At 40.0% G+C, this 17,581-nt stretch overlaps 1 protein-coding gene across 1 annotated transcript in view; it reads right to left on the bottom strand.

Moving 5' to 3' along the window:
• The window catches only part of LAMB1 (laminin subunit beta 1), a 64,606-nt gene that overhangs the window by 32,208 nt on the left and 14,817 nt on the right, over window positions 1-17,581 (bottom strand). The window contains exons 8-22 of the mRNA XM_040343550.1: window positions 16,565-16,767; window positions 15,303-15,423; window positions 14,838-15,026; window positions 14,301-14,480; window positions 14,101-14,213; window positions 12,622-12,701; window positions 12,098-12,233; window positions 11,847-12,005; window positions 8,557-8,684; window positions 7,179-7,299; window positions 4,921-5,119; window positions 4,257-4,400; window positions 2,942-3,173; window positions 2,176-2,339; window positions 1,648-1,872 (exon numbers count right to left, since the gene is read on the bottom strand). Coding sequence (XP_040199484.1) covers window positions 1,648-1,872; window positions 2,176-2,339; window positions 2,942-3,173; window positions 4,257-4,400; window positions 4,921-5,119; window positions 7,179-7,299; window positions 8,557-8,684; window positions 11,847-12,005; window positions 12,098-12,233; window positions 12,622-12,701; window positions 14,101-14,213; window positions 14,301-14,480; window positions 14,838-15,026; window positions 15,303-15,423; window positions 16,565-16,767 — 2,394 coding nt within the window. The remainder of the gene's footprint in view (window positions 1-1,647; window positions 1,873-2,175; window positions 2,340-2,941; window positions 3,174-4,256; window positions 4,401-4,920; window positions 5,120-7,178; window positions 7,300-8,556; window positions 8,685-11,846; window positions 12,006-12,097; window positions 12,234-12,621; window positions 12,702-14,100; window positions 14,214-14,300; window positions 14,481-14,837; window positions 15,027-15,302; window positions 15,424-16,564; window positions 16,768-17,581) is intronic.

Below are 17,581 nucleotides of genomic sequence, written 5' to 3' on the forward strand. Positions count from 1 at the left end.
TCTGCCACACATAGCGCTTTGCTTTTAGTCCGAAAAGCTCAATTGTGGTCTCATCTGACCAGAGCACCTTCTTCCACGTTTCCCCCACAAATGGGACTTCTTATGGCTTTCTTTCAGCAATGGCTTATTTCCATAAAGGTCAGATTTGTGGAGTGCATGACTAATAGTTGTCCTGTGGACAGATTCTGCCACCTGAGTTGTAGAGCTTGACAGCTCCTCCAGAGTTACCATGAGCCTCTTGGCTTGCTTCTCTGATTAATGCTCTCCTTGTCAGTTTAGGTGGACGGCCATGTCTTGGTAGGTTTGCAGTTATGCCATACTATTTCCATTTTCGGAAGATGGATTGAATAGTGCTCCATGAGAGGTTCAAAGCTTGGGATATTTTTTTTATATCCTAACCGTGCTTTAAACTTCTCAACAACTTTATCCCGGACCTGTCGGGTGTGTTCCTTGGCCTTCATGATGCAGTTTGTTCACTTTGGTTCTCTGAGGCTGCTTTCACACTGAGGAGCTTTACATAGCGCCTGTAAAGTGCCTCTCCTTTCACTTCAATGTGAAAGCCCGAGGGCTTTCACACTGGAGCGGTGCGCTGACAGGATAGTAAAAAAAAAAGTCCTGTAAGCCACATCTTTGCAGCGCTGTAAGAGTGCCGTATACACCGCTCCTAAAGCGCCCCTGCCCATTGAAATCAATGGGAAGTGCCACCGAACCCTTTTTCGGCCTCTAGCGGGGGTTAAAAGCATCCAGCTAGCGGCCGAAAAGCGCTGAAAAAACTATGGTAAAGCACCGCTAAAAATAGCGGCACTTTACCACTGACGCCCCCACCGCCCCAGTGTGAAAGCAGCCTAACAAACCTCTGAGGGCTTCACAGAACAGCTGTTTATTTATACTGAGATTTAAATTACACACAGGTGGACTCTATTCACAAATTAGGTAACTTCTGAAGGCAGTTGGTTCCACTAGATCTTAGTTAGGGGTATTAGAGTAAAGGGGGCTGAATACAAATGCACCCCACACTTTTCAGATATTTCTAAAAAAAAATTGAAAACCCTTTATCATTTACCTTCCACTCTACAATGATGTGCCCCTTTGTATTGGTCTATCACATACAAATACATTTATGTTTTTGGTTTCAACATATAAAAATGTGGAAAATTTCAAGGGGAATGAATACTTTTTCAAGGCACTGTAGCTCAAAAATATGTCTTTCAATGCTCTGGGCTTTGCCCTTATTCAAAACTCTTTCTATTGGGTTTAATTTTTACAATAGATGCTCCCATGCTATGGGTGTCTTGACCATAGGCTTTGAAGATAAAAGAGTTCAGCTTGGTGGAATAGGTTTATATATTACCTAAGCATTTAGGATGGTACACCCTATGAACGTATTTATATTTTTTTGGCATATTTAACACAAGTATTTTATTGGGTATATTTGAATAGGTTTTTAAGCAGTTGATGGACCTGTGCTAACCTTCTTAATATGACTCATATACCTGTAACGCATGGTTTTAGGCGTTCTAACCTTTGTATGGAAACCAAAATTATGCAATAGCATTGAAATTGTGTTTAATACAAAGAAATTGTATTGAAATAGAAAAGTTCTGGACTTTGAAGCCAAATGCAATTTTAAATTGAATAAACACTTACTTTTACAATCCTGATGAATTGCACTGCCATAGTATCCCAGTCCGCACTGATGGCAGTTTTCACCCTCTGTGTTATGGAGGCACTTTAGACATACTCCTGATTGTTTATCACAAGCCAGTGGATCAGACATATCTATGTTATTATTGCAGTTGCAAGGCTGACAGACACCACCATTCTGTTCTGGGTTTCCATAATAGCCAGATGCACAACCGTCACAGCGAACACCTACAAAATAAAAAAGAACCTCATTAGTGCTATATAGAAATATCCTAATGACCACTTGCAGAACATTCAAATACAATCAATAGTTTTTCTTTCCTTAGAAATCTAAAAGAAAAAAATTCAATGGGCTAAACAACTGTTCTAGTATCTTTTTCGATGAATACTTACTAGAATATTGTATTATACTTTGGAAGTCATTCCACTGAGCATTAGGTTCTAACTATTAATGAGGTAAGAGTATACGTTTTTAACACTATACCTATAGACTTATGTTTCCTAATAGCCTAAAATATAATAAACATTTACCTGTATATCCTTTATTACATGTACATACAACATGCTCAGATGTAGGGTCTTTATAACATCCACTAGCAAACTGGCGTCCACTTCCGGGTCCATCTGGGCATGGACATGGTCTGCAATGATCACCCGAACCAAGCCTGGGGTCTCCATAATAACCAGCTAAACATCTAGAAAATTAAAGAGACTATGAAGCAGCTCTAGACAATAGTGCATGATCAAATCATCAACATTTCTTTCTAAACAAAACACTCAGGTCCAATACAAATTGATGTTAGCATTCAAAAATTTCTCCATCACTATTTCCCCCCCAAAAATGCCAAGTTTGGATAAACAACCCGAGAGCCCCCAATTACTTAAAGCATATCGATATATGATATATTTCTAAAAATTGGAGTATTTGATGACCAGCTCCCACCTACAGTATGATCCCACTTGAGGTGGGCAGTAGCAGAATATCAAACTTTAGATATTGTACCTTAAAGTTTATTACTACTTCTGGCTATTCATTCCTCAATGTTCATTATCTTTTCTAAACAATATAATAAGCAATACCAATTAATTGTATTCATCTATATTGGAATATATTTGGTCAAAAATAATAAAATTTAAAGTTAAAAAAAAACAAAAAAAAAACATAACTTTCTAAACGAGTTGTATTTATTTCATGAACTTGACCAATTATAAATGTCCCTATAAAAAACAGCATTAACAAAAAAGAAGAAAGAATACTTTGTTATGGATACCGATATAGTGGATTAACTAAATTTACCTTTCACAGCTGTAACCTTCAGTGTGATCTCTGCAGCTGGTGCACTCTCCAGTAAGGGTATTGCAGTCATCGGTATGTCCATTACATTGGCACTGCTGACAGTTTGGGAATCCCCAGTAGCCAGGTAAACATGCATCACATTGTCTTCCATAGGCACCATGGATACACGGACACTGGCCAGTCTCAGGGTGGCAGAAAGAATGAGAAGATCCTTTAAGATTGCATTCACAAGCTAAAAAAAAGAAAAAAAAAAATCAGAGGTAAAAATACTGGGGCAGATCCACAAAAGGATTACGCCGGCGTATCTATTGATACGCCGGCATAATTTTAAAATTCCCGGGTCGTATCATTGTTTTGTATCTACAAAACAAGATACAACGGGATCTCGGAGGGATCCGACAGGCGTACGTCTTAGTACGCCATCGGATCTTAAGGTGCAATATTTTGGCGGCCGATAGTTGGCGTTACCGTCGAATTCCGCGTCGAGTATGCAAATTAGCAATTCACGGCGATCCACGAACGTACGTCTGGCCAGCGCAATTTTTTAGGTCGTTTTTGTTTGGCTTTTTCCGGCGTATAGTTAAAGCTACTGTTATGATGCGTACTTAATTTTAAGTATGGCCGTCCTTCCCGCGTAGAAATTTGAAATTTTTACGTCGTTTGCCCAAGTCGTTCGCGAATAGGGTTTTGCGTAGAATGACGTCACCGTCGGAAGCATTGGCTTTTTCCGGGTTAATTTCGAGCATGTGCACTGGGATACCCCCACGGACGGCGCATGCGCAGTTAAAAAAAAACATTGTTTACGTCGGGTCACGACATATTTACATAAAACACGCCCCCATTACATCCATTTCAATTCCGCGCCCTTACGTCGCCAAAGATACACTACGCCGCCGTACCTTACAGCGCAAATTCGTTGAGGATTCGGAAAAAAAAAAAAGGTGCGGCGGCGTAGTGTATCTTAGATACGCTGTGCCCGGCGGATTCTTAAGCGCAGGTACGTGGATCTGCCCCACTGTGGATCATCTTTTAAAAAACTTCTGCCGTAGGACATCTCAGGAGTACCTGCAGAACACTAATCTTGGAATTTACAAATATTGTGACATGTGGCAGACTAATCATCAGCTGCATGCCGATATTGCAGGCACTTGGGTTTTTGAGGGCTGCCAGGGTGTACTGTAGCAGCATAAAGGAAACCCACAGACGTCTACCACGTGGTGCCTTAAATCAGCTAACAAGTTTAGTTTGGCAGTAGCAAGTAATGTACTTGGGAAGCAATAAAGACTTTTAAGTTTAAGTCCAAACAATGACATACGTTTGCATCCACTAGGCCCAAAGCCATAAGTTCCAGGTGCACATTTATCGCAATTCTTTCCAACCACATTTGGCCGACAATCGCAATGCCCTCCATTCGGGTCGCATACAGCACTTAGGGAGCCTTGAGGGTCACACTGACATTCTGGATAAGAAATAGAAGATAAGAAAACAATGAGAATGCTAAATTGGGACCAAAGATATAAAAACAGTATGATATATAAAACAACAACAAGGCCACTAACAACCACCACCCACGTCAGCAAAGGTTTGTTCTAAAGCGGTTTCGATTTATTATACCAATTCAGATAGCCATCAGTAACATTTTATTAAAGACACTAAAAAAAGTTTCTTCATTACAAAATACTTTTTTTTTTAAACTTTTTCAGAACATATTTATTTTGTACTAATAGTGTATTCTAGAGGGCCACACAAACTTTCCCTTATTAAAGGGCCCAACCTGCCTTCAATAGTCCAAAAACAAGTAAAATGTGCTAATGTGAGAAAAAAAAAAAAAAAAAAAAGAAGAAGAAGGATATAGTAAAATGGACTCTAAAACAAAAACAAAAAATCCACAGTACAAACAAGCATAGAGAAAGTGACAGCTTGTCTACTTTAAAGAGACTGGAGCTACTACTAATCGTAGTAGTGAAACAAATACCTACCTAGGGCCCCTTCATGTAGCAGAGCTGAGATGCTGAAGAGGAAGTCTTTACAGACATCTGTGGAAGGAGTTTTCACAACACTTTGGCTGTTCTCTGTACATCTGTATCTCTGGAATGTCTGCCAGGCATTGCTGACCTCATCTCCTGACCCTCCGGAGCTGAATATGTCCAGGGACTTTACATGAGGAAGCAGAACAATCTGTAATGATAAAAAATTAGGTCAAGACCCTGAGCAATATGCAAAATACTGTACATCAGAGAACAGAAATGTATTTGAGGAGATAAAAAAGGTACAACTATTATACATAGATCAGATAAAATAGAACTAAGATGTTATGAGAGAACACAAAAGCCTTAAAACCACTTAAAAAACAAGGAAGCATCCAAGTAAAGACGTTATCCCTGACAAAATATAGGTTACTTTAAAACCTCTGCAAACAGTATACTTAACAGTAAATCACAGTAAGCAATTTCTACAGTAAGAGAAATACAAGTAGAGCTGTAAGCACTGAAGTTAACAGCTACCGTAAAATCCCAACACAGGCATTCTAGAAAATGGCATGGAAGCATGATCATATCACACATGGGATCCTACCCAAATCCTAGAACAGGGGTGCCCAACCAGTGGCCTGGGGGTCACGCGTGGCCCGTGACCTCCTGCTCTGGGATGGAATACAATAGAATACTGTTATTAAAGGTAAGTTTATTACTAAAATCACAGCGTATATATGGGCATATCTGTTCTGCAGTGGATACTTGGCTGCTTTTAAACTGATTACCTGCACTGAGCCATAGACTTCTTTTACCTGCGAGTTTGTTTTGCTTTCTGAAAGTGCACCACACTTACAGGATATACCGTATTTATCGGCGTATATCGCACACTATTTTCCCCTTAAAATAAGGGGAAAATCGTGGGTGTGCGATATACGCCGATAGCCGTTTCCCGCGCTCAGTTTGAAATCCTGCGCCGACATATACCGAGTGCAGTACTCGGGTACATTCGGCTAGTCTAGGCTTCGCTCGTGCTCACGCATAAACGTCACAGAGCGTGAGCGCGAGCGAAGCCGAGCCTTGCCGAATGTACCCGAGTGTACTGCACTCGGTATATGTCGGCGGAGGCGTTCGAACTGAGCGCGGGAAGAGGGGCCTCGACTTGCGCGCCTCAACTTGAGGCGTGCGCTGGAGAAGCCGGGAGGACACCATCGAGGCCGCAGACGGACGCCGGAACCGGACGATGGACGCTGGGAAGACACCAAAACTGTAAGTAATAAAATCATATAACATTTTTTTTACAGGAATTTCGGGGGCAACTTTAGGGGTGCGCGGTATACGCGGGAGCGCGTTATACCCCGATAAATACGGTAATATAAGTCTTTGGCAAAGTGGCAGGAAAGCCACAGGTGAACTGTGCTGAACTCGTGGTGCGGGTAAACAACCATTCAGTGTGAAAGCAGCCTTAGGCCCCTTTCACACAGTCAGTCAGACCCAATCAAACCCACCATTTACCTCTAAGGAGTGGCAGATGTAAATGGACTTGTGTCTGTTTACTAACGCCTACCTCCAATCCGATCAAAAAAAAAAAAAAGGATTAGAGTGGGCTGCTATACACCCGCTCCGCTCATTGTGGCCCGCGACCGGTTACCAAGTCGCTTAAATGGCCCACACTCTTCAAAAGGTTGGGCACCCCTGTCCTAGAACATGCTCACAAATTGAGGTATTTAAATTATTATTATTATTATTTTTTAAGACTAATAACAACTCCTAAATGCTCAGTCCTAAATGACCAAGTGGAGAGTCAGGTGGGGACCTCAGAACATTAGGGTCTATTAGACCTGCAATGCTTACACCTGAGTGGTCGGAAACACAGCGGAAGCTGTACTAACCTCTGCATGTAGCAAAACAAGGAATTTTTGTAGGGTGTAGAATAAAGGGTGGAGGGTGAAACAGCTTTAACCCCATGCCCAGAGTTTGCCTTTAATCATTCCTTTGTAAGAGGAACCTAAACCTAATTCTAAATGTGATAACAAGTAGATAATATACAGTTTGGCTGTTTTTAAAGCTTCTAAAATAAAGCATAAACTTCTGAGATCTTCTAGATAGAAGTTACACAAGAGCCACGGGATTGATTTATTAGCTATCCGCTGTTAGCGCTGTATAAATCACTACAGTAGAATACATGTTGATCTGCCACTACATCAGTCTTTTCCAGCAATTATACAGTGCATTTGCAAAAGTATTTGGGTCAAATATTTACTTACAGAATCGATTAATGTGTAGGGATTTTCTACATTAGAGTTAACTGAATATCGTGGCAACTCCAGACGTATGGTGTAATTCAGACCTTTCTCAAAGCATATAGGACGAGGAAGAACTATATACCTGGAAGTACAATATATAACATGATTTATAGACTGTCCCGATTATGAATATAACATGATTTATAGATTGCCAAAATAGTGGATCCAAATCACTTAATTACACAATAACCCTCTATTTTAAGAACCTCAATATAATATATTTAATATGCCACATTTTCACAATTTTGTGACAGATGCATATTAAAAAAAACATTTTGAAAGAGAGACTTTGAACAATTTCTACAAGACACAGTTCAAAAACAACAGATACAAAATAGAAACTCAACCAATAATATTTTAGGTGCACGTGCCACTTTAGTAACATCTCCATCAATATCATCAAGGTTACAAACTGTACTAGGTACATGATCTGGCACATGCACGGTGGGTGGTCCGCAAGCGGTTAACCACTTGCCACCCATCGTATAGCAAATTGTCTGCAGCAAAGTGGTTCTGTTATCCTGACTGGACGTCATATGATGTGAGCAGGATAACTAGCCAGCACGTGCTAGCGGGGGCGCGCAGCGATCAGTGGTGCAACGCATCAGTCTGACACACCGCAACTCTGATCTAGGTAAAGAGTCTCTGACGGAGACTCTTTACCACATGTTCAGCTGTGTCCAATCATGGTTCATCACAGTGTATCGGCTTTTCCTCACTTGCATCTGTCAAACGCGAGTAGAGGAGAGCCGATCAGCTGCTCCTCTGACATGGGGGGGGGGTCTGTGTTGAATATGCCACCCATGGCCACCAGGGATACCAATCAGTGCCCACAATGGATGCCAGTGTCCACAATAGATGCCAATCAGTGCCAAACACTAATGCCTGCCAATAAGTGATGCCCATCAATTAGTGATGCCCATCAGTGCCACCCATCAGTGCCGCCTTTCAGTGCCACCTATGTGTGCCCATCAGTGCTGCATATCAATGCCACCTCATCGGTGCCCATCAGTGAAGCAGAAAACATACTTGTTTACAAAGTCTTGTAACAGAAATGTTCTGTCTTTTTTTTAGTTGTTTAGCAGAAAATAAAAAAACCCAGTGGTGATTAGATACCACCAAAAGAAAGCTATATTGGTGGGAACAAAATGATAAAAATTCTGTTTGGGTACAGTGTAGCATGACCACAATTGTCTTTCTAAATGCTGAAAATCGGTCTAGGCAGGAAGGTGTATAAGTGCCCTGTATTGAAGTGGTTAATCACAGTGACCAAGTACAAATCACAAAATAATTCCTGATCATGCATGATCTGTACATTGTCTTTATTTTCCCCGATTACCTGGATCCTGGAGGTAATGCTACACTTTGGTTGTCATCACTTGGGATGGTATTACCACATCTACTGCTTGTGGGAATTTTCGATGGACGAATAACTGTTATCACTGCTTCTTCCCATTGTTCTGGGAGCTGAGGATGACAGAAGAAACAAACATTCCAAATAAAAAACATTAACCATGCCAAAGGGTTATCACTGTTCACATGGAGAAAAGTAGAATGACAAATTATTATAATTATACAGGATTTATATAACGCCAAAAGTTTTCACAGCGCTTTACAATGTGAGGGCAGACAGTTACAGTACAACACAATTCAATACAAGAGGAATCAGAGCGCTAGAGCTTACAATCTAAAAGGGAGGGTCAAGTGATACAAAATGTCATAGCTATGGGGATGAGATGATGGAGAAAATAAAATGTACAGTTGTTAGGTGGAGGCAGGATAGCTTTATCTGGAGAGAAAAGTTTTCAGGGATTGCCCAAAAGTGGATAGAGTTGGAGAGAGTTAGGCAGATTGGGGTAGGTAATTCCAAAGGATGGGAGATGCTCAAGGGAAGTCCTGGAGATGAGCATGGGAGGAGGTGACAAGGGAACTAGAGAGCAGGAGGTCTTGGGAGGAACAATGAGAAAGATTTGAGACTAGGTAAGTGATGTAGATGGGAGCCAAGTTGTGGATGGCTTTGTAAGCTGATAGTAGTTTGAATTTAAAGTTATTGTAATGTCCGTTTTAAAAACAAATAACAAACATGTTATAATTGACGGCTCTGTTCAGTGGTTTTGCACAGGGCAGCCTAAATTCTCCTCATCTCAAGTCCCTCTTCATGTCTCCTCCCTCCTATGGAATGCCCCCACAGAAAGAGGCTTGCTATGGGGCACCCAAGCTGCAGCTCTGTGTCCATTGTGAAAGGAAGTCAGGTAAATCTGTGGGTGTTGTCACAGACGGGACATACATTTCTGCCTTGTTTAGACGATACGCCAATTGTTATTAGGCGTCGGCTGCAAAAATAGCCAGAAAAGGTCTAAGGGCGTTAAAAAAACTTCAGCTGTTCAGAATGAGGCAATTAAGGCCTCTGGATTACTTATAGAGGATTACCACTGATTTGCTGCATCCTGAGGCTTTGTGAGTAAGGAGAGCAGCGTACTGAAAGTCTTCTGAGAAGGTGAGGAGAGGATTGATTTTTCTGTGCGATAAAAATCAAAAGACTATTGTTTTTCTGCTGTATGACCAGCACTGTCTGCCCAGAACCAGAACTCCATAGATAGGTTCCTGTGTGGTGAAGATAGACGCCCAAAGTGGCCAGGGTTTATTTTATGTTTGATTTTCTTTATGCTGTTTGGATGCTTGCACTTGTTTCCAGCAAGATGGAAGAATAAACCAAAATCTTTGTTTTCAACTGTCTTCGACTGCCTGTCTGTATAAATTCAGTGTAGTGAACCCATCCAAGGGGTCACACACCCGCTACCAAGCTAACCCCTTTACACCATTCAGACACAAAGTTGCTGTTCCGGAACCGGCCCTCTCTCCCCTGATTGGCTCCCACAGCTGTCAGTTAGCCAATGGCGCAGCTGCTGTGTTTCAGCCAATAAGGAGGAAAGTTCCAGACTGTTGAGGGAATCGGGTACATCACTGGACAGAGAGGGGGTCAGGAAAGTATTAGGGGTGCTGGGGAGGCTGCTACACATAGAATGCATTAAGATTAAAAAAAAAAAAAACTTCTGCCATTACAACTCCTTTAATTCGTTGGGTGAGAGGCAGCCAATGGAAGGATTAGCAGAGAGAGGCAGCAGATGTTGAGTGGTTTGGTGGATGAGTCTGGCAGCAGCATTCATGATGAACTGAATAGGGTAAGCCAATGAGGAGGGAATTGCAGTAGATGAGGCGAGAAATAACCAGGGAGTGGATCAGAAGCTTTGCAGTGTCATTGGTTAGGAAGGGGTATCTTTTGGAGATGTTGCAGCAAGCTTTGGAAAGTGATTGGATGTGGGGCCAAAAGTGGAGTTCAGAGTCCAGGATAACACCTAGCACCCTGGCATTCATGGATGGGTTTATGGTTGTGCCATTGATCTTGACAGAGTAATCGGGGGAAGGGGCATGTGGGGAAGAAATATTATGACCTTGATTTTGGGTAGATTGAGTTTGAGGAAGTGGGTTGACATCCACACTGATATGTCGGTTAGTAAATTAGTGCTACGTGGGAAGACTGATGTTATGAGCTGGAGGGTAGTGAAATAGATTTGGGTGTAGTCAGCATAGAAATGTATGTTTACTTTTTAATTATTGAAATGAACATTATCCTGAATGCTATATTACACTAGTACACTAGTACACTAGTACACACCATCACTTTATGTGATGAAAAAAAACAACATTTTTATAAACGTCATTTTAAATGAACGTGTGTGGGGAAAACATTGTTTTATGTCTTCTGAAAAACGACAAAAAAAAAAATTCGAGCATGCTTCAATTTTTTGTGTCGTTTTTCAAAACATAGTTTTTTGTGTCACAAAAAATCACCGTGTGTAGCTAAAACGACGTTTAAAACTACGTTTTTAAACCCGCGCATGCTCAGAAGCAAGTTATGAAGCGAGCTTCAATGGAAAAGAGTGCTGAACGTAACCGCGCTTTGCTAGAGCATTTTGAAAAAATGATGGTGTGTAGGCAACGTCGTTTTTGAAAATGAAGTTTCAAAAACGTTGTTTTTTTACTTTACAAAAAATTTCGTTTTTTTTCCATAAAAAAAAATGACCGTCTGTACGTGGCATAATAGTACAACCAATTACCATAAAGATTTTTTTTCTAATGCAACTTGCATGCATGGATATTTGTAGACTAGAGCAACTAAAATATGTTTAATTTACCCATATATCAGCTGATTATCTGCAAGATATTATAGACTCAATCTGCAGATATGTAGCCTGTGTATAGGGTGCAAATTCATTTTCCTTCCAATCAAAATCTAGAAAAATAGATTGTTCAATTGACTTTAGTTTGTTTAGGAACCTGTCAGAAAATTGTCAGACGAACAGATGCAGGCACCGTGCAGGTATTCTTATGGCTGCACCGGCTGTCAGAATACAATAGCCTGAAAGGGGAGATTCATCATTTGTGCTATTAGATTGCAGGCTAAGCAAAAATAAATGTATATGTGTATGGGGAAGGGAGAAGGGGATGAAGTTCCTCTTTAAGTTAGGGGTGACCACTGACATATACAGACAAATCAGTTGCCCATCCGCCATTATTTAAAAAGAACTCATAACAATACACACCTTTTTTAGGTTTTGATTGACTAACCTGTGGTTCATAACGGATTAAAAGATCATACTCCATTGAGACTGGAATATTTTTAATGTGAAACTCCAAGTATCCTCCTTCTGGAACATGGGCAAATCCAGGTCCTGTCCAAGATGGTGTTCGATCTTGAGGGTGCACGCGTTCAACAGTTCTCACACTCTATTGATAAAAAATAATAATAATTCACAGCTTGCAAGATGATGTTATTAGTGATAAAGATAGAAATTCACAGATTACTACAGAGTACTTACAGGGCCAAAATCTGCATCCTCTGCTTCGTAGATGTAATGGTCTAAAGAGATGAAATAAAAGCCAGACTCCACTTCATTGCACTGACGACCAATCATGTGTGGCCTACAGCGGCATTGTCCTGACTCAGCAGAACAGCTGCAAGGTGAATAAAGACAAAACAAAATAACTTAGCAGTGGTTCTATTGGACAAATTGGTAAAACTGCACTAGAAAACTATGCACAATTAAAACAGGTGGATTTTAGCATTTGGAAACTATCTTATGGCAATGGAACTTGTTTTCTATAATATTTTGTTGTTCTAGAAGACAAACACACCCATAAAAAAAAAATCATTATATAAAAAAATCGAATGATTACCCTGGATGCCAAAGAAAAATATTGGAAATACTTTAAAATGTTTGTCTCTTCTAATAATGTACCAACAGTAAAATGCATGCAGAAATTATGATTGAGGGTGTTAATAAGCATTCTAAAATCCATATAAGCATTTGATAGTAAAGGAAAAAGTGAACTTATGGCTTACATGTTATCCAGTGCTCCACCACGGTCACAGTCACAAGGTCGACATCCATCCAGGTCATTGCTCAAACCCCAGAATCCAGGCTGTTTAAAAAATTCAAAGGCTGGTTATTACCAGAATAGTCACATATTCTTAAACATTTAGCATTAGACATGGACCACTGTGTATTTAGTAAGGCATGCAAAGCAAAGGAATAACACTTTTCTAGCCATGAGACCTACAGTAAGAGGAAACAAAATTATAATAAAATACTTACTGCTACTTGTGTACATGGGAACCTATGTGAATATAAATAAAGCCCCATACACACAATCGAAATTTCCAATGGAAAAAGTCAGATGCACTTTTTCCATCGGAAATTCCGACCATGTGTATGCCCCATCTGACTTTTTTAGATAGAGAACAAGTTCTCTTTTACTCCAATGGAATTCGGTCGGAATTCTGATGTTAGTTTGGCAAAAGCCAGATCGTGTGTACGGGGCATAACAGAGCTGCTGTGGCTGACAGGGCAAGCTTCATAACTGTTATCCCGAACCTAGAGTCTAGTGTATTGCCATCAACAATTAAGGAGAATTTCAACTTTTCACACTACCTTGTAACCAAGTCAAGGATTTATTGTGTAGTGAAGCTTGGAGTGGACAGATAGTTAAAAAAGATCCTCTGGTGTGTCTCAGAGAATGTGTGAAAAGTTATGAGGCTGATAACAGAGCAAGAGACAGTTACAGGACTTAGTTCTTTGAAGAGAGATAAGAAAACACTACAGATATATATGTGCCCAGCTAAAATTTCATCGGTTTACATCCACTTTAAAGTCCCATTTACGCACTTTTTTATTTTGTATATCACAAGTTCAAGAATAAAAGTAAATCAATTTTTTTTTTTTTTTTGAGAAAACTGGATTACAATGTGTGGGGCTATGTTTCTTTATGGCGACTACCTTGATTAACTGGTAAGCAGTGGCAACTACCAGATTTCTATCACAGCTGAGTTGTATATTAGAGGTCAGGTATCAATCATTAGGTTTATTTGGCTATGTGTACATGTAAATTAACATTCAGCTTCATAGTACAGAACCTATAACCCAAGAACTCTGCACTATTCCTTTATTTTGTCTAGCTATACTAGATCATCGAATAATTATTTTTCCAATTTTAAATATTTTGCATAACGTTTTTGCTTCTTATGGAATATATTTGACAAATGGGTTTATTAAAGATTTTTTTTTTTAAGCTGTACTCATTGTATAGAGTTGTGCCTCCACAATGATGCAGCCTAAAGTATTTTACAATGTGTGCTGCTTATTCAGCATTTTGTTATTCTTTGTTTTAGTGAGCAGGCTTTAATATACACATGCATCAAACAAGTGGATTTAATACAGTATATGTTGGTTACCTTCCCTTGCTGCCTTATGTTATTTACAAAATAATGATTGGAGTCAAAAGAACAAAAATCAAAAGCAGTCATTCAGAAGTTTTTTATTACCATGCACTGGTCGCACTGCTTCCCCATCACGAAACGCTTGCAATAACAGTTTCCTTCTACCGAGTCACACGAATTGCCACCAGGAATAGTTCCTAGAGAATTGCATCCACAAGCTATAAGATAGGAAACAAAATACAGATGTTTGTCAATTGTTTGAGAGGATATCATCCAAGTGAGGCACATATTGAAAGAATTCTTACGCTGGCATCCATCTGGATCTTCTGCACTTAGGTCATAGTGGCCTTCCTTGCATCGATCACAGCGCTCTCCCTCTATATTTGACTTGCATCTACATTGGCCAGCAATAAGTCCCACAGAGAAATCTGAATAACGGTCACATATGCCACCATTTTGGGATCCAGCTGGGTCGCAGTTACAAGCTGGAAAAAATGTTGCCAACCAACAACATTAGCTTTTGATCAAAAAGCAGTTTTCAAGAGTAATACACGTCTACAGATTTCAAGATCATGGTAAATTGCATGTATTTTGCAGATTAACCTATTGCATAGCAGTTTACATGCACTTAATGTTGAACATTAAAAAATGTTTCCCCCATTAGGAAAAAAATGAGAACAGCTCTAGGAAAGCAACAAAGAACAGATCCTTATAAAGTCACATAACACCTCTCTTAAGATGTCAACCAAATAAGACAAACAATAGCTGCTGTGCGTAACAAGATGGAGGGCTGCCAGAAAAACAGACCAAAAAGGAGTTTTCTTTTAAAGTAACATACTTACGTTGACAGATGTTTGGGTCACGTATGTCTTTGTCTGGATGCTGATAGAAGAATGGCTTGCACTGCTCACAGTTCCGTCCCATTGTGTTATGCTGGCAATCATCACACACTCCACCACTTGTATTACCAGTTGACATGTATACAGCCATGTCAAAGTGACATTGTGTAGAGTGCTCGTTACAGTTGCATTCTGCAGGGAGATGATGCAGTTTAATGAGCAAAATGTTTAAGGACAGACAAATAAAAATAAAAAAGTGACAAAAGAACAGCTAAGAAAAGCTGGTAAGTATATAAAGTCCTGTTGTGGGAGATGTGGTCCTTTAACAAGTGATTGACTAACAATAGAATGAAATGTCACAGTCAAACGGCATTAAACTCCAAGAAAAAAAAAAAATGTATGTCAGTGTAAAAAAAGTTACTAGATGCCATCCTATGAAAAACAATAATTTATTATCTGTGAACTCACTTTTACAAGCATTACTGCTACGACCTTCTGCTGGTCTCCAAGGCAAATCATGATAAAAGTCCATACACAGTTCACAATTCAAACCTTTTGTGTGATGTCTACAAACACAGCGTCCATGTACCTAGAATGCAAGGTTAGAAAGAAGTGTTTATCTCCATCCAAGCTATTCAATAGAGCTTTATACATATTATTTTAAATAATGACCATTTTCACTGTCTGGGTTTTAAACTAAAACAACATTTACAACTCTCTGTTCTTTCAAGTTATAGGATTGTTTATTTTATTTTGACGTTTGAGACCTACACCACAGCATCTGGCATTTATACAGCAACAAAGGTGTCATTCGGTACATGCAAGCGTAATTTAGATCTTCTTGACTGAAGATTGTAAACTGAAGAGTCATGCTAACTTCACAAATATAAGTCCTGGGTTCTGCAAGTCCTAGAACAGTGCTTTGTTTTCCCACATCAAAGCTTAATATACTCATCGACATGAAAAGATGGTTGTTCACTCTGCCTTGAGAAGCAATCTCATCTATGTAGGCAATATTATCAGAAATCTGATGAGGGGGGGTCATTTCCATTTTTGTTCCACGTTTCATAAGCCGATTCAGGAGTGTCTAAGAGCGGGAATTTCATTCTCTCGCGAAAGCATGGGCATACCGATAGAAGATGCAGGCCTAGTGCTCACATATCTGACTCCCTTCTATTGTCTCTGGGCAGCGTTTAGTTTACAACATGGGATGATATAATTTTTAAATATATAAATTTTTAACATAAACTTTATATTAACTTTCTGTCCCACTTCCTCCTTTCGCCCAGGGACCACTAAGGCGATACGTCATATCGCCTTTTAGCGGCCCCTCCCTGTAGGCGATCACCTGGGACACGTGACAGGTCCCAGGCGATTGCCTGTCCAATCAGGGAGCGCTGCGCTGTTCGCGCATGCGCAGTGAGTGCCCGGCCGTGAAGCCAAAAGCTGTCACGGCCGGGTGCCCACAGTTGCAGTAGAGGTGCTGGCGGTGAAGGGGGGAACCGGAACGAAGCTCCCAGCGGAACGTCGTTGGACCGTGGAACAGGTAAGTGTATGTTTATTAAAAGCCAGCAGCTACACTTTTTGTAGCTGCTGACTTTTAATAAACATAAAAAAAAGACTGGAACTCCCCTTTAAGAAATAACTTTATGTAACCCAACCCTAGACAACACTAAATATTAGAACATTCCATAATGATAAGAGAAGAGCAATCTGTAGGCCGTAATTACCATTCCTTCCACATTGTCGGAATATCCATTTACAGGTGCGCATTCACTAGCATGTCCATAGCAAAAACAGTTACCACGAACAATCATATCATAAATGGCATAGTAGTATTTCTCTTTTATTTCAACTCGGGAATCCAAAAGGTTATCACCCAAAGTGTGGAGCTTTAGGAACTTTATTCTCAGGTTTGTAATTCTTAACAAGCCTTGAAAAATAGAAAATTAAAATGAAAAAATAAAAATGGTCATTAGCAGGATAAAATAAATACGAAAAGCAATGTTAGCAACATTTTAATATTTACATTGGCCTTGCTTTGTTTTGTAATATAAAATAAAATTGTCTGCTAATATCTAAGTTTTATAAGCAAGTCTAAGAATAGCAAGCCAATGCCAAATAAAGCATCTGCCCAACGTCATCAAATCTCTCAGCAGCTATGACATTTGTTTCAGACTTGGCAAATATTATACAGAACCCAAGTTGTATGGAAAATCCATAAAGAAAGGGGCACAACTGTTTATTAAAATGAGTGGGAAAGTAAACAAGTAGGCAATGCCTTTAACAGCCAAGGCAGGCCATAAACAGTGCAGGAAAGAAATTTACACAATTGCCCCATCAACGCAGACATTGCTGACAGGGGAATCCCTCCTTGTCTTCTCCCGACCAGTGCGGGGGGGGGAGATAAGCCGTCCCAGCCGGGAGAAGACAGCGATTATGGCCAGTGGCTACATCAGTCGCTAGTGATAATCGCATGAGAATCCGGCAGGCTGGCTGTGCCCAAGTTGATCGATCAGCTGGGTACAGTCAGCCTGCCCATTAACAGTTCAAATCTCAGCCGGTTCCTTCTAAATCGGCTGACATTCAAACCATGTATGGTCGGCTCTAATGAATATGTTAAGTATAAGCCTTTTAAAAAACAAAAAGGTTTTTGGAAGCTTGCATCCTAAAATTGTATTTGGTTAAAGGGTATCACTTACATTTCTACTTTCCTACTTTTATCTATGGCTAACTTGGTACAACCC

Source organism: Rana temporaria, chromosome 3 (genome assembly GCF_905171775.1).
Source record: "Rana temporaria chromosome 3, aRanTem1.1, whole genome shotgun sequence".
Lineage (NCBI taxonomy): Eukaryota > Metazoa > Chordata > Amphibia > Anura > Ranidae > Rana > Rana temporaria.